The sequence below is a fragment of the Fundulus heteroclitus genome, chromosome 17 (assembly GCF_011125445.2).
Source record: "Fundulus heteroclitus isolate FHET01 chromosome 17, MU-UCD_Fhet_4.1, whole genome shotgun sequence".
In the NCBI taxonomy this organism is placed as follows: domain Eukaryota; kingdom Metazoa; phylum Chordata; class Actinopteri; order Cyprinodontiformes; family Fundulidae; genus Fundulus; species Fundulus heteroclitus.
The window spans coordinates 17,143,242-17,164,681 of NC_046377.1; the positions used below are offsets into that span (position 1 = coordinate 17,143,242).

Below are 21,440 nucleotides of genomic sequence, written 5' to 3' on the forward strand. Positions count from 1 at the left end.
GGTCTACCAAACTATTTGCTTTCTCCAGACATGGAAAACGACAATGGAGAAAATCTGTGAATGGCTAAAAGCCACCAGAGAGAGTTGCAAGTTAGAATTCTGAGCGAATGGACGACTTGGAAATAAGGAAAGACAAATCAGAATCCCCAAAGTACTGGTCAATGTTTTCTTTCTGTTTATCTTTCCCCACCAAGTCCTGATTAGTTGACTTACGTACATGTGACCTGAAAAGAAATCCAAAAACTCAATCAAACCTCAACAAATGAAGGAAAAAAATATATAAACGTCTTCTTAACAGTTTCTATTTGTAACATCTAAATAGGGGGTCTGATTTTTCCTCCGAATAAATAACTTTCACATGCCTTTATTTTATTAAATATGTACTTAATTGTGCTGTTTATAGACGATAAAGTACTGCAATGTCTTAAGAAACACTGACACTGGTGAATAGGTACACAAAGTTGACTGAGGCCTTACAACATGGGATTGGCAGGACTGTGCATAATAAAAGCTGTAGCTGGATATGAACTTCACCTTTGCCCCTCCTTCAGTGATCTACAGTCACACTTTCTTGTGTCCTGGGGCCATTTCTAGGCGGGGCAGAGGAGAAGTAAACAGTTATGACTTCATGAAACTTCAGGTCTTAACTGGTGACTCTGCAGACACGCCTACGGGCTGAACCTACGGCGGGCAGAGCGCGACACGTTCCTCCTCTGCTCCAAGTAATGCAGATCCTATTTTACATTCACTGATTTGTTAAGAAATATTTTTAATAAAGCTGCTGTTTTTTTGTGGGTTTTTTTTACTTCTTGCCTTAATAGGTTGTTATGGATTTATAAAATCGCCATTTGGGAAAATGTTGTATAGTTTGTAAAGGTAAATGCATTTATTCGAAATAATCTGTACATGAAGGAATTAAAGAAAATTGACAAGAGGCTGAGGGAGAAAGCTTGGTGAGTTTTATCAAACTCGTAGTTATTATACCAATTATGGAAAAAAAAAAATAGAGAAATTAATATTGTGTCCATAGATCACTGTAAATAAATTAAACATAACATTAAAAATGTAATCTAACTTACACCTTTTAGGAATAATAGTGTTCATTAAAAAAAACATTTAAAACTAATATTACATAAATCATAAAGATAGTTTCGTGAAATTAGTGTATTTGTCCTTGATCTGAGCAGGTAAATAGGTTGATCTGCCAATGGAATAAGATTTTTGACCCCTAAAATAAGATAATTAGATATACTGCAGTTGAAATAAGATGATGGAGATGAGTTTTTCCTATTTTAAGTGGATAAATCTTGTTCCATTGGCGGATCATTTAAACTTGCCTGCTCAAATCAAGGACAAATGCATTAATTTTAAGAACATTTTACTTACTTTAGGTACCTTTTTGCAGTGTGTTGACAAATGGAATAATATAAAAATGTGTCAATAAAATGTAAGTAAATTAATTTATTTATATACAAAAAGTAAAAAATAAAACTCCACAAATTGCAGAAAGCAAAACTAAATCTGAAGCAACTAAACAAATGAACGTGACTAGACCAAAGACCTTGAGTCGGTCAAGCCATCAGCTTTGAATGGATCTTGGTTCAGTAATGTTGTCAAACGCTGGCAGGCAGAAAGCACTTTAAAATAAAAAATAAAAAAATCAAGGAAACCAAAGGAGCTAAGCAGAGAAGGTTAAAGGGTAGGTGCTACAAAACGCTTTCAGATCCAAAAACGTCCAACAGCCGTACAGCTGAGAGGCAGAAGTGAAACTTTAGCGCATAGTGAGAGATTTGGAGTCGACTGCTTCGGACAACAGGCATGACGGCTCTGCAGGAGGCACAGCTGAGATCTCCAAACATCTCCTCCGCTTTAGGATGAAAGATTAATTCCTGGGGGAATCTGACCACAGATCAACTCTAACTGAGAGGAAAACTGTCCGGCTTTCTTTCTAATGGCTACAGAATGCGCAGCCTTGCTAGCGTGCTCTCTACTACTCCGCATCGTGGTATTGCCGGGCCGTGGCGTCAGTCCAGCCCTTTTAATTTAACAATACTCATCAGATCATGCCACCATAATGTCTGCAGCTTCTCATCCACTGGAAAAACTATTTTCTTTTTTTTTTCTTTTTTTTACAGAGCCACTGCATGTGGTTCTGTACATGCATGTAGAGCCACAGAGGTGTGTCGTGCTTTCGGTCAACAGGATTAGGCCAGAACAATGAAGGGTGTCACTCTTCCCTAACTGAAGCTTCCACATATAGGCTTTATGCTCCATTCTACAGCAGATAAAGTACGTTTTCTGAAAAAAAAAAAAAAAAAAAAAAAAAAACTAAGGATTGTAGGATTCACTCTAACAGAGCTTTTGGTTTGCATGTGACCGCATATGGAAACCCGGTCGTTTTGGGCTATTCTCCAGCGGACATGCTCTCAGAGTCACGGCGTAATGGCCTCTGAAAAGCCCACAGTGACTCATTAAAAATCCACAGATGGACGGACCAAGGGTGAAGGGTCAGAGACCAACTGAGACTTGCTGCTCTCATCGTCCACTCACCCATCTCCCTCCAACGCCCAGAGCAAATTTACACTGTGACGGCTAAAAGTGTTGCCAGGGGGGACAAGATGGCTGCAGACCTCCTGCATAATTCAAATATATCGATAAAAACTCGTTGTTCAGGTAGTGAATGCATGTGTCACCAGAAGTCAAAGTCCAAGCCGGATACACGCGGGAGCAGATAGGGGCACCTGCGTTTAGAATAAATGTTCTCAGAAACGTTAGATCAATTATTCACTTGGATCGTGATCTTCTGTCCAAATGAAACTGTTGATGGGTCCAGATTGTAGTTTATGCAGGGAATAAAAAAAAAAATCAGAACATTCGGCATTGTCCGTTTTCTATAGCGCCTTATTCTTACAAGCATGTATTTTCAAAATGTATTATAATTCCTTTATATTTGTGCTTAAGGTTTTAGAAAATTATCTCTAAAGGCAGGGCCCTTCGTGTTTACATCATCTCTCCTATATTTTGCTTTCAGATTTAAATCTCTCGCTCATACTGAGAAAAAAAAAAAAACTGTTAAAGTAATCTATTTAAACTCCAAATGGGAACGTAGATAGCGTTAATCCCTGAAAGGCATATAGAGATTAGTTGGCTGTTCTTTAAGGAACCTTTCAGACAGAATCTGGACGGGTTTTCTTAAATGAGCGGCAGAAAAAATAAATCAAACTGATTTAAAATAGAAGGAAAATACACTAAGCAGCTGATTAATAATTGACTTAGGAGGAGTGGAAGTTCCTACAAAGGGAAGCCGCCTTCAGGTTAGCCATTTGGAATATAAAAACTGAAGTGCAACAAAAGGATTGTAAGGCCTCAATAAAGGGGAATAAGGGGTTTGGATGGAGATATTTCAGCTGCTCAGTAACAGGCGGAGATTTTCCACTATAGAAAATCCTGGAGCTCTTAAAAAGAAGGTAAATATATTCATAGTTCTGATTATTATGGTCTCCATATGTACAGACAGAACAAAACAGACGCTGCTGCTGGTTGAAAACAAGCTTATCTTGTTGTGTTCAGATGTATTTTGTCTGGATAAATGCCTTTTTCAAGTTGCCTGAAGCCTTTTAGTTTTTGCATTTCCACATTTATACATTTATACAACAGTCTCTAATAGCCCTCTGGTGTACAAGTTTCTGTACAAACCATTAGCAAGTTCATTTTTTTTATTTTTATTTACCTCTTTATGCTCCAAAACCCGTGACAACACAGCCCTGAAGCTGGCTTCCTGTTTCACAGCCAGCTAAAGGGCATCGCCACCACTATTCTGGCTTCTGGACCAACTCAGACTAACATCATTTTTAAAATCTATAATGCTGACAGTGGCTCTCAAAAGTCTACACACTTCTGTTAAAGTCCGGGGGGTTTTTTAGACATAGAAAAATAAAAATTATTTCTATGTTTCTATGTTTAAAAAAGCCTTACGTACGTCACTTTCCACGCAAAAGTCGGGATCTACAAAAGAAAAACTTGACGGGAAAATGCGAGGCCATCTCGGTAACTCTGACCCAGGCGTACGCTTGTTTTGGAAACAGGGAAACAGGCGACGCAGAAACTAAAGTGGTGAGTTAGAGCCAAACAGCTTCAGGATTCCTCTCAGACGTTCAGCTTCACTCCATATCAGACTTTAATCATGGATCAACTTCATCATAAACGTAAAAAAAAAACTGCTGTGTTAGTCGCGCTTAGGCTGGCGAGACATAACTGTGTAATCTTTCAAATAAACAAATGCTGTTAAATGGTAAATAAAAGTCAACGCATCTTATCGGGATCGTTCCCCAACGATCGCCGTGGTGACGTGTTCCGCAGATTAACAGAGAAACTGCGACGAGGTGCGAGCCAATTACTCTGATTGATGCAAACAGTCAAATCCACTTGAGCGTAATGCCTCTGACTTACACCTTTAATAAACTCCTCTATGAGTAATTCTTTCACAGTTTTTTTTTTTGCATTTATTCCATGGTTGCCATTTCACATTAAAAAGAACGATGAGCCGACTTATGGGATCTATAAAGGAAGTTTGCGTGCTGGTGTGCGTGCGCGTGGTTTTATAAATCTGAATTGTTTTTTAAAAGCGTACGCATTTTCTTTTTCTTGGCATACTTACTCTTGTAGCATTGATTCAACGTCAATTTTTTTTTTTTTTTTTTTTTTTAGAAATGAGACCCCCGGAAACTCAAAAACTATTCCATACTTCCCTTCTTTTGTCAATACAGAACAAAAATAAAGGTCCATACACAGGCCCGTATTAAGACAATGTGGTGCCCCTGGGCACTATACCTCAAAGCCCCCCCCCCCCCCACCCGTGCTGTCCTCCGGTCAAAAACATCAGACATAATCAAGGGGGTTTCTGTAATGTAATTTACTATTTACCAACTTACACAACTACATGTAGGCATATGAGCAGTGAGCAATACTCAAATATCTCATTTTAAAATGTTCAAATAAAAAAAAATCTTGATTTATTTATCATTTATTATTATTGTGACATCAGTGTTCACAAAACGAATAATGCATGGTCTTTCAACAATTTCAAGTAAATAATATAACAATTTATGAAAAATATATTTTTAAAGCATGTGTCATGTGGTGCCCCCCCCATGGTTGGTGCCTCTGGGCACTGGCCCACTGGCCCTTATGGATAATCCGGCCCTGTCCATACATTTTTAGACTCTTAAAGACTGTAAGACACCTGATAAATCTGCCTTTTTGTCAATTAAACTAGAAATCAGAGTCTTTTAGCAAGTGACGACTCTCAAAAAAAAAGCTGGAAACGTCCAATAATATCAGTATCACATCTCCTCTCCTGTGCTCCCTCAATTAAAATCGTTTCTGCTGGAAGGCATGATGGCGGGCACATTCATCTTAAAACGTAGCTGATTTTCCCACAGTCTGAAAACACCTTAGGCTGAGGAGTGTTGGGATCTACTTCAGGGTTAAGAGAAGGTCCCTTGCTTTTGAATAAACAGAACCCTTTAGGGCAGATTTTGACCGTGACGGCAGAGGTCAAAGGTCAGATGTACAGTAAATGGAAGTAATCCACTACAACGGTCTGCCGACAACACAGGAAAATAACCCAGCAGATCCAGGGAATCCATAAATCGCATCCCTGCAGAGAGAAACACAGAGCAGCGCATGGATATTGATCTAAAAATCAAAAGGCCTGCTGGCAGCTCGTTTACCACGACGAGTCTGCTGCATTGGTCTAATGATGTGCCAACGACACGCAAACATAAAAAAAATATGAACTATGACGTAGCTCACCGCAGTGTGGCAAGTATTCCTAACAATGAGAGCCATGAGAAAGATCACGTTACATGATAACGTGCCGTTTGGGACTCGATGAAACAAAAACAAAAAAAAAAGTTGTAATCCTCTGTCCTTGCTCTCCGATTTATTTGTAATCTCAGATTTAAAGCTCTTCTTTCCAGGGAAAAGATTATCCATCGGTGCTTTCTGCTACTCAGACAGCAGTCAGAGATATGTGAACAGATGTGAAGAGCCTCGAGGAAAAAAGACAGAAGTGGTCAACGGGATTCAAAGGACAGGGAGGAGGTGGAGATGGAGACTAAAACTGGCAGCGAAATATACGAGTAAAAAAAAAAAAAAAGGTTTGTGATTGAACTCCATAGGTGGACTGCCAGAATCAGAAAAATGTGTCCATTTTAGAAATGAATCACTGTGCACAGGTTGCAGATGTGTCCTTGGCCTTTTTGTCCTCATGAAGCTGATGTAAATCAATCAGACGAGCAACAAACACAAAGCAGGAGCTAATCTATAAACAATCCTAGAGCCAATCTCCTACGGACATTATCCAGCAACATGAACCAAGTACAAAGCAGAAACTGATCTACAACATAAAAAGTAAATAAAAACAACGACAGATGCACTGGTCAGGCTTTTTCTGGCCGACCCTCACTCACCATTTTCTTTCAGGTTTGACAGATTTAGATTTTAACAGATTGAAATGCGGCAAATGGAAAAATATGCTGCAGAGGTAGTGGTTTCAAAACCAGCAGATAATGAATGAAAGATAAGATCATGCCCTTTATGCATTAAATCATATGTAAACGTTATCAGATTTGGGATCAATTCAGCACGAAGTGTATTAAAGTACAAGCGGCTTGTTGGTGGGTTTATGGTACACAAATGGTGGCTAGTGTTATATTTGAGGCAATTAATCAATTGAGGCAATTAATCAATTAATCAACTTGAGAAAGAGGATCCAAGTATTTCAGTATTCACTCCAAAAAGGGAATTGAACATAAGTAAAATTTTCTTGTAATTAATGTATTTCTCCTTGATTTGAGCAGGTAAATAGGATTATTTGCAAATGGAATGAGTATTTTTAACCCTAAAATAAGACAATTAGATATACTGCACTTGAAATAAGATAATGGAGATGAATTGTTCCTATTTTAAGTGTAAAAAACTTATTCCATTGGCAAATAATCTTGTTTACCTGCTCAAATTAAAGAAAAATACTCTCATTTCAAGAAATATTTTCTTATTTTTAGTTCTATTTTTGCAGTGTTTAATCTACTGATCATTAATCAGGATCATTCATGGAAGAAATGGCCAATACCAATCTTTTTTTTTGACTGGTGCAGCTCTGAAAAATACTGTTCAAACTTCTCTTACACATTAGATCCTATCTGTAAAAAGAAAAAAAAAAACAGCACAACTAGTCCTTGCTATGCCTTCCCACATCTGCTGTAGATAACCCATGACAGCAATGAGCAAAAAGCAGCTTCTTCGTTCAGGTTTTATTGCTTTTGTTTGTCCTGAGGCGCCACGGCAGCTGACACGCATGTCTGACATGACGCCAGCGAAAAGAACCAGAGGTCACGGCTTTGGACAAGATGTCTTTACTGATTATTCAAAGTTCCCTAGAGAGGTCATTCAAATTCCTGACAATTTCTCTTGCGCTACTCATAAGGCGATTAAAACAAAAACGACAACAAGAGACCTAAAGTTAGCTATTTTCAGCGTTGTTTAGGTGTTTCCAAATGAAGTAGGGAGAAACACAAAGATGATAAGAAGATAGTTAAAAGGAAGAATTATACAATTGTATCAACAACGCTATGCATCTCATTAGGGCTGCAAGACGGTGAGAGAGAGCAAGACTATAAGATACCAGGAAGACTGAACATATAATAGCAAAGTCTCTGTTCTGTCCATGCAAATTGCAGAACTAAAACAGAACTAAAAATAAGTAAAAATTTTCTTGAAATGAGTGTATTTGTCCTTGATTTGAGTGGGTAAATAAGACTATTGGCCAATGGAATAAGATTTTTCCACTGAAAATAGGAACAATTCATCTCCATCATCTTATTTCAAGTGCAGGATGTCTAATTATCTTATTTTAGGGGTCAAGATACTCATTCCATTGGCAGATAACCTTATTTACTGGCTCAAATCGAGGACAAATAGACTAACTTTAAGAACATTTTACTTCTTTTTAGATCCCTTTTTGCAGTGCACAGAAGTCTGAATGCTGGTTTTCTAATGCCAGAGTATGAAGCGCGCAAAGAACCAGAGAACCAATTTACAGATTTTAAGGCTTTGTGATAACACAGTCAATATTAGGAAACATCCCAAATATGAGTAATTTAGTAGCAACATTTACATAAAACATTAAATCCTGAACTTGATCATTCTACTTGCTGTTTGTTCCCATTACTCTCGGTGAGGTGTAGCATCTCAGCCGCTGAATATATCAGCTTTGAGGTGTGAGCATGTGGCCGAGTTCATCCAGCTAACCTAATATATCACCGATACGTACAGCAATAAAATGTTACACTTGAAATAAAATGTTCTACAAATTACCGCGTCCAGTCAGTCCCTTAGAATTGCGACATGATTCGCGCTGATGTTGCTTTGAAGAAGGTAATTTTTTTATTTTTTCCCCCCAATGACATGATTGCAATAAGTAAATCTTTCAAAATGAACCCTTTAATAAAAAGGAAATACCCCAACAGATGAATGCAGACAGAAAGCCAATCCTGCCCGGGTAGCTCAGATCATTTCAGTCTCTGACACACAGTCAGGTTGTCCGGTTAAAACTTTTACGTTGCTGCGCAGTTCAGTTTGTTCATGTTGCTTCAGCTTCAGGCCCTACAGGAGAGCATCCTCTTTATGACTCACCAAGATCATCGCAAATTAAAACACTCAGAATTTAAGGCTGCTGGGCTTTACGTAGAAAAAATAAAATAAAATGTAAGAAGTTATTTCAAAGGACAAAATGAAAACAGAAAATTAAACAGATCAAGATTATAAAGTTGAGCCAAAGTTTCGGGGCAGAATGAAGTTGCGGCTCTCCATTAGCCAGACTGTAATCAAATGTCTTTTAATGCCAGAATAACCACTACTTTGTTTCTCCTGAAAGAACAAATGTTAGTGGGTCAGACACGCATTAACAGGCATTTACATCGACTGTAGCGATGACTCAGATTTTCTTTCTGTCAAAAGCATTCGTTTTATCCATTAAAAAAAAAAAAAATTTAATAAAAACATGTAGGCTGAATAAATGGCCCCCCTGAAGTGTGAAGTCGTTCTTGTCACAGTTAATTTCTGGAATGGGTTTTTATAACAATATCTCCTTTACTGGCAGCAGAAAATGGCACCTTTTAGTTTAAAAAGCATAGATGTATGCACTGTTAGAAAAAAAAAAGTATATTTATGAGGACTGTAAACAATGACTGCGTCTCTTAATCCTTTGATATCAACTGCATATATATATATATATATATATATATATATATAGCCAGGCAGACTAAGAAAGAACAGCAGACACATAGTGCACAGTCCATTCTGTTTTTAGAAAACAAATGTTCGAGCCCTCCATGATTCACTCGCAGCGATGAAGTAACATACGTACCAGAGCCGAGGACACTGAAAAAGTTGACATGAGTGTAAGTATAGCCCGGCCGCTTCATTCAGACGGCGTGGGAGCGTTTTAAAGTGTCCCCAGTGGGTTATATAACTGAACTCTGCAGGTGTCACGGGCCTGGAGCTCTTCAATCGGGCCGCGCTGGAATATCTCGCGGTTTTAAAACAAGGGGTGCCGGTCCCGCGTATAAATACAACCTCCGTTTGTAGTCTTAAACGGTCACCGTTGCTTTTTAACGGCAGAAATATCCCCAAAAGAAGAAAACGGGAGCCAAAAAGGGCTGCGAATAATTAGCTTACCGGCTAAAAATCAGTTATGTAACATTATCAAAATTTATGTAAACACATATCAATGCACAAACACCTGTAGTGGCCATTGTTTGGATTCTACACCCCTTCCTGTTAACATTAAACATTTTTCCAGTGCATATTTTAAGAGTTCCTATAGTTTTTTTGGTCATTTCTAATGTATAAATACAAAAATTCATTATGAATTTATGATATATATTGGTACAATGGTCAGGTGTTATATAGGGAACCTCAAGGGGAAAAAACAAAACAAAAATATGGATGGATATCGACATACAGCTTAATGGGGGGAAAGATGGCGGCACGGACGAGCAGATGCACTTTTAGACAACAGATCAGGAGAATAAAGCTCAAGAATCCAATTATTTTCTAACTTTTCTATTTAACCTATCATACTCTTCCACACAGTTTATAAATCTGTTTTTTTTTTTTTTGTACCAGATATTACTGGTCTCAGTCCACACAAAAAGCTAGACACAATTACTTTACATTACTCAATAAACGAACATTATGCAGACAATTTGGGTTCAGTTTATGATATCCATTACATAAGAAAAGAGAAGACACCTTTTTATAAAGATATCTAAACTTTCCTTCCGTCTCAAACAACAGATTTTGCACCCAGCAGAAAGTGTCTGAAACCTAAATTAAGCTGCTTAACTATCAAAGCAAACAGCCTATCTGCGAGGAGAGATTCCCTTGGCCCTGGAGGGAGGAGGGCATGTTTCCACTTCTAAATCCTGTCAATTCAGGATAAAAAAATAAAAATACAAAAATCAGAACTAGCAGGTACCGGATGCATTAACCAGTTCCCCAATAAGTTCAATAATGTTGGATGTAGGCGTGCCAGACAAATTGTCAATAAAACCCTCTGAATATAACTAAAACTGTTACAGAGTCTAAACTATACCAACATAATCATGGAGAAGCAGCGTTGAGTTTATTTATGAATCAATCGGTTGCAGTAGCTAACTTTAGGAAACCGGAACGTTGGATTGTGCTGCAGCAGATTTAGACGGCTCGCCCGGTATGCATGCGCTCACAGTGAATAAAAACTAGCCTTTCTATCATAAAGCTGCGTGAGTGTCAGCCCAACATGGGATCTCTTTAATGGGTTCAGTATCAGCGCGCCCGCTAATCCACTGTGATCACACACGCGCCATCGCTGCTGCTGCTGGGCATCTGTTCACTGTCAGCTTAGCCCACTCGATCTGTAATCCAAAAAACCCGGAGAGAAGGATGCGCCGAACGGAGGAGGGCCGTACATGTTCACATGTGAAACACCTCGATTTATCCGCATTTCTCCTGCCCCTACCGTCCCTCATTTACAGGCCGTCGTTTATTTTTTTACTCGTTTTGCTCGTTTATTCCTGCAGCAGGCGGAGGGAATCACATTCCATCAGTTGCCCTGACGACAGGGCCTCGCACCTCGCCGTAATCACAAAGTGAGTCCAAGGCGAGGACCGTCCGTCAGAGCCCATTCAGCGCCGCTCACTCCTCCCTCTTTGTTCTGTCTGAATGGGCCGGAGGGCCGTGGAGCAGACGAGGTCTCGCTCTCTGGGCCGGCTTCACAACCAGACCTGCTACAAAAGCTGCGTTCTGGTAAGCCGAAAAGGAAAGACGGAGAGAAAGCTCTGATCCAGTTTGGATAAACTCCTACGATCCTGCCGGGGTAAATGGATTTATTCTGGAAAATGTTTATATGTGCTCTAGTTCAGGAAATACAACCAATTTGAGCGTTTTCTTTAGTAAGGCAAGATCCCTACTAAATACAAACCAGGTTTAATTGACTATATGAACAATATAATGGTGTCAAAGGCTTCTTGGTGGTTGAGGGTTTCTTTAAAATATTTGTAAATCATCAAGTCCTAGAAGTAAGGCTGGCCATTTATCGTATCGTTTTATCATTATTGTGAAACTTTCTGATCATTTTAGCCATTTTATCCACTTTCAATCTTAAATTAACAGTACCAATTGTTAGAAGTCAATTAAAACATATAATTAAATGTAGTTACTGTGTGCATTTTAGTGACTAAAAATAAAATTTCTTCATGGAACTTGTGTCCTGATGAGACTTATTTCAAATTTAGTTTTAATCCATGTTACAGTATTAAATGTCCTTTTAAAAAGGACAGTATTTGTACTTATACGGCTATAATGAAGTCACAGCCACATAGTATCATCACTTTTATCATTATCAGAACAGTACCACAATATATTGTGATAAAATTTAAAGTCCAACCCTCCCTAGAAGTCCCCAAAGGACGGTCAACTGGGTTCAAGTTTCAACCTGGTGCTGGATTAATAAAACAAATTAAATACAAGTTAGGGCAAATAGCTCGAGTGTCGTAATTAGAACTTTGTGTTTGGCACCAGCCTAGATCAGTATGAGATCATCAAGGTATTACAACGTTGACTAAAAAATTAAACAAAATAAAAAGTACATTGCAGGGTTCTGGTTACCTGGTTACTGTTAGCTAAGCTAACAGTACAACACGGCTGTTTGAGAGCAACATAGAAAGGTCAGCGAAGCTGTAAACCTCCCGGACAACATAAGCTAACGCTAGCTGTTATTAGCTTGCCACACAACGATAGGGTTCAGTCGGGTTGGGCTAGAAAAAGGAACAATTATGCCTACTGCAGCAAAACTTAAAGCATATTCTTCTAGCCTTTTTACAGCCAGCTGACTGGAAGTGTGCAGCTACAGGTGGCGTATCAGAGGAGCGCTCCATACAGCCAGAGAAATCACTCTGGCACTTTATATGGCATCTCATTTTAAAATAACAGGATCAGTGGGATGAAACATTTGAGCGATGTGGAAACAAGTCCATGCCTGATCGGCTGTAGAAATAAAAATAATAGGCTTGCAATAACGACCTTTGAAGGTCCTGATTTTCAAACATCGGCAACCTCTCCTTGATACTCTACGTTTAGGACACTGGGTTGAACAACAGAATCATGAAAGAACAAATTTCTTCTAAAATATTGTTGTTCCATTGCCTTTCTAATCAAATCAATTTAAATGTATACCCACTGAATAGAAATAATGACTTTATAAAGGGTACAGATAACATTTAATATGCTGAAAAAAACCAACCACCAGTGTTGCACAGAGATTAATTTGTTTGCAATTCATGGAGTACAGCATGTATTCAACCCAAATGAAGGAAAAAAGTTAAAAATCGATGTGCCTGTTTGAAGACTCTAGGTATTTTTGATCATCTTGGAATAAATTCCTGTTGGAGGTGTGCCAGGAAAGTGAACTTAAAGCTTGGGAAAGACGATGTTTCCGTTAAGAAGGCAGACAAACATGCTGTGTGCCTAAGGGAACACAGTAAGGCGCTGGGAGAAGGAAACACGCCCCCATCCTCTTTCCTCTGGATCAAAAAGGCACCCGGTCCAGCCTGAGCAAAGAGAATGAAGTCTTTGAAAGCGTCTGAAAGTGAGCCTACCCGACGCATGAATAATACACCCCCTCAGACACAAAAACCTGCACAGCCTGACCTTTCGGGAAACCATCTGTACAGAGGTCTGAATAAAACAAGTCAATCCTTGTCTTTAGCAAATCCCGTTCCTCACTGATATCAGCAGCTTTCGTCACAGTGAAGGTATGCGAAGCGGGTCCCCTCAGGGCGTATGCAGAGAAAACAGAGATACAGCAAGAAATCAGCTGCTCACCAGAAATAACGCTGACCGGTTGGTTGAAAACTTAAAGATCTAATATTTTCCAATCAGTTTGCCGATTTCGACATCAGTGAGGTGCCTAAAATAAAGTCTGAGGAAGTAGAGAGGATAAACAACCTATTTAAAGGGAGCAGTAACTTCATTGACAAAACTTATTCATTCAGTCGGTGCAGAAAAGCAAGATAATTAAGATGATAACAGGAAGGCTGAACAGGACAGAGCTGCTCTGCTTGATCTCGGTCTGCGGAGAAACATGCTGATATTGGCACCCCTAAAGGAAACTTTATTGTTTCTGTAAGAATCTACACATAGTTTTGAATATGTTAGCTGTGCTAAACAGCTAACTGCTAATATGAGATGCTATAGCCAGTTCAAAAATTCAAACTCATACTTTTTTCTTTTATTTTGGCAAAACCCAGACTAACCCCAAATGCTCTGTCGCACACAGTGTGCAGCATACGCAGGCATAGCCAGATGTTTCAGGTACGGCTACGTGTGGAGTTACACTCCTAGACGTGCACCTTTCTGAGGAGGGGTTAGGCTACCAAAATTACTCCAGATGTGCTTCAATAACTCACCCAGGAGTTCACGAGAACCCAGAAGATCATCTAAACTAGTGTTGATCCGATGCCATTTTTTTGGCCCCGATACCGATACCTGATACCTGGCTGTGCAGTATTGGCCGATACTGATACCATCTGTTTGAAATTGATGTGTGTGTATATATGAAGAACTGCATACTACTTAGGGTAGTAGAACTTTTTATTACCTACCTGGAATGGGTGAGAATAGTTGAATAAACCTTTGGCTCTCAAAGGCCAAAATAGTGCAACATTCGTGAAATTATAACATGTATAATAGTAGTGCAACAGTAAGACAGTAAAATTACATTAATAATTGAATAATCTCTTTTAAACCCTGAGTTTTGGCTCTCAAATGCCAAAATAGTGCAACTTTCATGAACTTATATAACATGTATAATACTAGTCGGGAGAGAGAAGGCTGCGTTCAAGTGACATACAAACATCAAAATGGTATCGGTGCCCTATTTGTTGGTACTCACCGATACCGATACCACCATTTTAGTGCTGGATCAGGGCCCCGTCCCATTCTGGTATCGGTGCAACACTAATCTAAACCACCGCAGGCGTCAGCTTAGTTCAGTGAACATGTTTCCACAAAAATAAGAATATGGTAAAAAGGGCATCCAAGGAAGGGTTACGGGGCCAAAAGGAGAAACCTGGCAAGCCAGACTGATCATGTGTGGGACTCTCTGTTCTGCACATCATCAACCCAGGACTGCTCCTATTGAATACGTTCAGGGAAAAGAAGGGACATTCAGAAGAACTTTCCGAGCCAATTGGTCAAAGAGACGCCTAGCAAGGGTTGGTTTTAATCAATCACGATATCGAATGGAAATGTTTTAAGCAGCAGGCGCCATGAGAAACCACAAGTTACGCTGCTCAAGGCACGCTTATCTGGACAGTGACACTCGTGGATTCAGACAACAGATGTGACTTCGGCTGTGGGCTCGGCAGCTCTCGCCTTAGTCACAGCGATAGGTCCCGCCTCAAACCACAATACTGCAACGTGATTGGCTCGAACCATTTTGAGAGTTTTCAGGTCCTGGACACATTGCTTCAATTTAAGGATTTCTGCTCTCTACCAGGGACTCCTAAAGGCGAATGTCCGGCCATCGGTGTGTGACCTTAAGCTCAGGTGCTACGAGTTGTGCAGGAGGACAATGATTCAACGCACACCAGCAGGTCTGCCTCTAAAAAGCTAAAAACAACGTAGCTTTTGGAGTGGTCTAGTCAAAGTCTGGACTTAAATCTAACCGTAAACAGGCCATGCATGCTTAGAAAACCTCCAATGTGCTTGAATTAAAACAATTAGGCAAAGAGAGAGCTAGAATTTCTCTAAAATGATGTAAAAATGGTTGTTGCCAGTTATTTCGTACAGTTGGACTGTAAAAAGAGGCTATGATAACACTCAAACTAGCTTTTGCATTTGCTCTATTTCGTTTTAAAACTAAAATTAGTTTGACGATCTGAAACATTTAATTGTGATAAATAGGCACAAAAAGAAGAAATTTGAAAAGGTGCAAAACATTTTTCACAGCACTGTAGGAACGTAAAAGTACAAATACAGCATAAAGAATTAATTCTAACAGGAATATTTTGGTGATCAAAAGAGACATGGATCCTCAAGAACAAAACATTGGCTAAAATAATTTCACCAAGCGCCCTTTTTATTTTTCCTTAAGCAAACTCCCCAGCTGCTGATTAGAAAGAAAACAAAATAAAAACCCTGGGGTGCCTCTGAGCAAGGCGTTTTTCACATCAGAGCTGCTCAGCAACAAACCGCTTCCAGGTGCATACAATGGAGAGATGCTTGGCCAACCACAAGTGTTCCCCGAGAGCCGGCTAACGACAGATGAAAGAACAGTCAGCAGCCACTGAACGGCTCCTAAAAGGTGTCATCAGTAAAAAAAAAAAAAAAAACAGTACATGTTGTTCTGTGTACCTGAAAGGATTTTCTGTACCGCAAGGATACCTACCAGCCCCCCCTGTTCACAAAACTCTAGCACTTTTCACTATTATTTCAGACCGAGGGAAATTGACGGGGAGCGTTTAAATTGCGCCCTTGACTTACAAGGCAGCACAAAAATACGGAGCACTTCGTCTCCATTTAGGCCCACTTCACTTTAAAAAAAGGTAGGCTTGATATTTCTGACTCCTAAAACTGGGACAAAGAGGAATCTGTCCGCCGTGTTACTCAACCTCGAGGAGCCGTAACGCACCGACACAAGCAGCAGAACATACGTGGCATTCATGCAACACATGACAGGAAGCCTCTGTTTAACGGGCCGCTGGCTGCCATCCAACGGGGAGCACAGCTTGGGAACATGGCTCACTCCCCTGGTGCCACTTACACACCCCATCAATATCCCTGGATGTTATTGTATACTAAAAAGAAACACCTGCATACAGACTGGACAACCAATCAACCCGGATGGCCTCCACTGTAGGTGGAAACATATCAAAGAAAGCGTGGATTATCATGCAAAAAAAAAACACAGGAGAATTAGGAGTTTATTACCCAAATCGTGTCCAAATCCCACCTTCTTAAACTCAGATTTCCTGATCTCTCAGTCGTTCTTTGCCCATTTTATAAAAGGCTGAGGATCACTGTGAAGTTTTGGCAGACGTTTCTACAGAGGGCAGGCTTTCATGTGGGACGTGTAAAAACTGGAAAGACTAGAACAACGCGCGGACAGACAGACAGGTGGAAAGATAGAGGACGGAGAAATGGAAAGATGGATGAATTGACGGACAAACAGATGTGGAGATGGGAGTCACAGACCAAAAGCAGGGGCTGATAGATTGGTGGACAGATGGATATAGGAACAGCTTCCCAGACGGACATATGAATATAGATAAGTAGGCTAAAGAATGGACAAACTAATGGAATGATGGAGAAATGGATGGAGGGGTGGACAGACTGGGCAAAAAGGATGAACAAATGGAGAGATGAAAGGGCAAACAGATTGAGAGAGAAACAGACGGGCGGTCACATAGGCGGATGGACTGATGGATGGAGAACAGGATGGACTGACGACTGAGGGACGGAAGAGCTTATGGACAAACTGATGGACGAATTAACCAACTGAGGAAAGGAGGGACTAATGGACAAATGAGCTGGGAGACAAACTGTATGGATGAACAAAATGGCAAATAAATGGACGAACGGACAGAGTGACAGATGGAGAAAAGTATAGAGTGATCGAGTAAAGGACTGATGGAGAAATCCTGGATACTCGATACCAAAGCAAAAAAAAAAAAATGATTGCAAAGGTTTCTTTCTAGTTAGGAGCACAAAATCGGATTAACTGCGATATGAAAAATATTTTAATATCCTATAGATAAGTCAGCCCTTATTTAGAAAAACATACAATTTATGTGCCACTTCCTTTTTAGTAAAATGATAATTTGTATACGTGTTTAATATCCTTTATTGAAGTATATACCTTTGATTCACTGGACTTTGTGCGTCTGTTTCCCGTCAATAACAATGTCGATATAAATTTGACCACTGAGATGCCATTAAAGGCTTATTCTATGGATAAATAAATTACGTTCAAAACAATCTGATGCATGACACATGGGGGGGGGGGGGTGTACTGGTTTGTTTCGTTGCTTCACTATTTATTAGCCAACTGAGCCATCAGCTAATTAACATTTTCCTGCACTGATTTGTATCGCAGCAGAGCGGAGCATTGCACTGGTTACGAACTTCGCACCTCGGGACCGGATCGCGACGGGGGGAACTCAGACCGACATAACCCCGGCATTTAGCTGACGGTCAAGCTAATATTTAAACAGAGACTGTTAGCTTATTTCGTCCGGGAAGTTTACTACTTCACAGTTGCGAAAACAGGAGCTTTACCGACCTTTTTAACGTGATCTGAAACGTAGGCGCCGTAGCTTTAGCTCTTAGCGTTAGCTTGTAGCGTCAGTACTGCTAGCGTACCGCATGATTCGGCTTTTTTTTCCCCCTGTCCTTCTGCCCTATAAAGAAAGTTCCTCTGAAGAACGATTTTGTGTTTAACTTTTCGTCTAAAGAGGGTTGCACGTGTTTTTAAAAAATAAAATAAAAATTCTGTCTGTATTCACCAGAATTTCAAACTTCCGGATCATTGTTTTGGTCAGGCGAGGCTGCAGGGAGGGTAGTGTCAGAAACCCCGTTTACACGACAACGTTTTCTAGTCAAAACAGTCTCCCAACGACAACAGCGACAGTTTTCTCTGACAGCAGCAGAATTTGAAAACGGGTCCCAGAGCGCAATGATCCCACAACGTCCCGGTTTCTGGTGTCACGTAAGCAGGAGAAACTGGATTTTCCTAACAGGGAATGACCTGGTTCATGTGCAGCATGACAGAAATCAGTAGAAATTGCAATTGCCTACCACGTTAAAAACCACAGAAGAAGAAGAAGGGGGAAAAAAAATGGCGAATAACATTACTGTCCTGGCTGCTGACTCTGAAAATAACCACGGCTAGGCACAGCTATAATTCAAAGTCACCTTAAGCAACAGTCCACAGGAAAACTTTAATCTCCGTCACAAACAGTGAGTTGTGGTGGCTTTAGGCAAAGTGCATGTACAGTTTTTCACAGAACAGCACCACTAGTGAATTTGTTAACAGAACAGGGGGGTGAAAAAAATCCCATTTTCAATAGATCATTGTTGTGTAATCGGGGCCTGAGTGTTTCTAATTTTACAGAGCTGCTGTCAGAAGAATGTGCCACAATTTGGGCAAATGAGAAAGGGTCTGCTTGCACCAAATTAGACACAAACGAGCTTCCTTGAATATTTTTTTAGTATCAACTTTATCCATACATCTGTTATTTCTGACAACCCTAAATGTCACTTGATTTGACTCAAATTCCATAATTCTCCAGCCTCTGTATAGGAGCTACTATATATATTTGACATTTACTATACCAAATATCAACTGATCCCATACATAGGCGTTTAAAATGCTTTACGATTATAATAATTAGCTGTCCTTTAAATATCAGCATCAGCCATAGAAGAAGACTTCTACAATTCCCAAAGGGGAAAAAAGTACATCTTATGTAAATGAAGACAGTCTTTCTTAAACCAAACATGCCAGGACCTGTCGCTTGGTAAAAAAGCAGAGCCACAAAAAAGCAAAACGTCCGTCTGTGTAACAACCGGCAACTAAAACGTCGGTTAGCTGTTCGACAACTCCCATATTTACCATTTTCCAGCCGCTGAATTCACCGTGTGCCCCACTTCTGATAAACTTTTCACCGCGGCAGCAGCGCCAGCAGCTCCGGACATAATAATCAGAGGACTCGGACTGGATCTCCCGTTTCGTCGTCCGCGGATCTAGATGTGACCGTTGACATGTCTGGAGCAACAGATGCCATCACTGCAACGGCCGCCGCCGCTCCGCTCCTTCTGGAAGCCGACCAACGGCGGAGAAGATACCGCTCCTCCCTCTCCCTCTGCCCGCCGCGGTAATCCACCTCAGCGCAGCGCGAGCCGGAGAGGCACAGTGTGTGTATAGGCTCCGCCCACCGCTGCAGGCTGGAGGGAGGGGCTGCGGCACATATCAAATACACCCAAAATTATTTATTCATGCTCAAATTAAAATAATAGAAAAATAGCAGCAAGGGTTGGGAATTATTTTTCTTCTTTTAGCGATTACGAGTAGTTTTCAAACAAAAGTTAATTTGAATTCAAAATGCACAACGAAATAAAAAAGGGAAGCAAAAAATAATAATACATGTAAAAAAAACATTTTTTTATATAGAGACATGGTTTGTAGTTTTGTAATTATTTTTGCTAAATTAGTATTTTCTTTTGTTAGAATAGAAATAAATTAAATAAATAGAATAGATTTTCACAAAATCTTGTTTAAGCTAACATATAAGGTACATTTTAAACAATTTCATTCATTTTATTTTTCTAAATGAAGAATTAAGATAATTAAAATAATTATTTTGTTAGTTTTCATAAATTTATTTTGGTAAAGTTATTGGTCAGAAAGTCATACTGTCTATGTTAAGACCAATCTTTATAGAACATTCCCTTGAGCAGAGGTGCCTGAGACCAGTCGGTAAACTCATGAGCTACAGCCTTTCTCCAGGACACCTAAATCAAATGAATGGCTCGTTACCAGGCCTCTGCAGAGCTGAATGACTGAATGCTGTTGAGGGAATTCAGCTATTTGATTCTGGTATGCTGGAGAAGGGCTGGAGTTGCAGGATAGTAGCTCTCAAGGACTGGACATGGTCTCCCCTGTCCTGAGGTTACGTTGGGAAAATTGTAGATAACCTCCTGGGAACCTATAGGGAACATCCCCTGAAGGGTCTCAAAAGATTACACAGACTAAACCACAGATAACCCTCGTGGGACCTTTAAGGAATAACCAGTAAAGTTAGGAGGCTCCTAAGGACAGATTCTTCTGATTCAGGCGTGTTGAACCAGGGAAGAATAAAATATGGAGGACTGTGGACTTTGAGGAGGGAAAGCTGATATAAACTGTTTAACCTTTGGGCAAAATTTGGTGCAGGCTCTATTAAACGTAATGTTTGCTCTTCTAAATCAGTGGAGGACATAATCATGAGAGCTACTTTGCTCTAATTTTAGACACCTCGCTGCTCCAACAGACTTAAATTAAATGATTAAATTCCCTAATCAGCAGTCATGCAGAGGCCTGGTAACCAACCATTCTCCTGATTCAGATGTGTTGAAGAAGGGATGCATCTAAAAGTTGCATGAAAGTGGTTTTAGGGGACTGGACTTGGAGACCCCTGTCTTCTCCTGTCAAATAATTTAATGGCTAACGATATTTATGTGGGGAGATAAACACAGCAAGCCTTACCATGGATCTGAACTGACCAATGCAGATGGGACAATGTAAAAAAAGATGCTTTGAAATAAATACATAAACAAATGAATAGTTTTGTAAATTAAGATATTTTCCAAATATTACACATTTTAAAATAATTACAATTTAATAATAAAACATTATTCATTTATCCACAGTAAAGTTTAAAAAGAAAACGCCACACAAAAACAATACAAATATCATTTTTTTTAAGTTGATCACAGAAGGTTGATAAATATAAGATTTTCTCAGTGGAAAAAAATGCACTCTCTGTATTTCAAAAACACATTTAGGGACTATACTTGAACTACACATTTAATCAGTCATTATAACGAGGATAATTGTTAACCTTTTCGCTAATGAGCACCATGTTTTTGTGTCAAAGGGGGGAAAAAATGTTGGCTTGGAAACTGCAGTTGAAACCATTTTCAGTCTCATTCAGTTAATCACATTTGCTTTAAAATGCCTCCATTATTGGCTAATGTGTTCTAATGTGCATAAATACATTCAGCCGTCTCTGATAGCTGTTTGTGTAAGGACATCCTGCAGAAAGACTAACTGCATAAACACCCAGATTGTTTCA

The 21,440-nt window shown here is 39.7% G+C and overlaps 1 protein-coding gene across 4 annotated transcripts in view; it reads right to left on the minus strand.

The window, feature by feature from the left end:
- Nucleotides 1–21,440, minus strand: part of tmcc3 (transmembrane and coiled-coil domain family 3) — a 74,823-nt gene that overhangs the window by 15,305 nt on the left and 38,078 nt on the right. Inside the window, exon 1 of one of the 4 annotated variants that reach the window (XM_036149006.1) lies at nt 19,220–19,505. The exons of 2 other annotated variants lie outside the window; for them this stretch is intronic. In XM_036149006.1, the coding sequence (XP_036004899.1) occupies nt 19,220–19,222 (3 nt within the window). In that variant the 5' untranslated portion in view covers nt 19,223–19,505. Of the gene's footprint in view, nt 1–19,219; nt 19,506–21,440 lie in introns of those variants that run through there. One more of the 4 variants, XM_012873825.3, reaches the window with a different exon arrangement.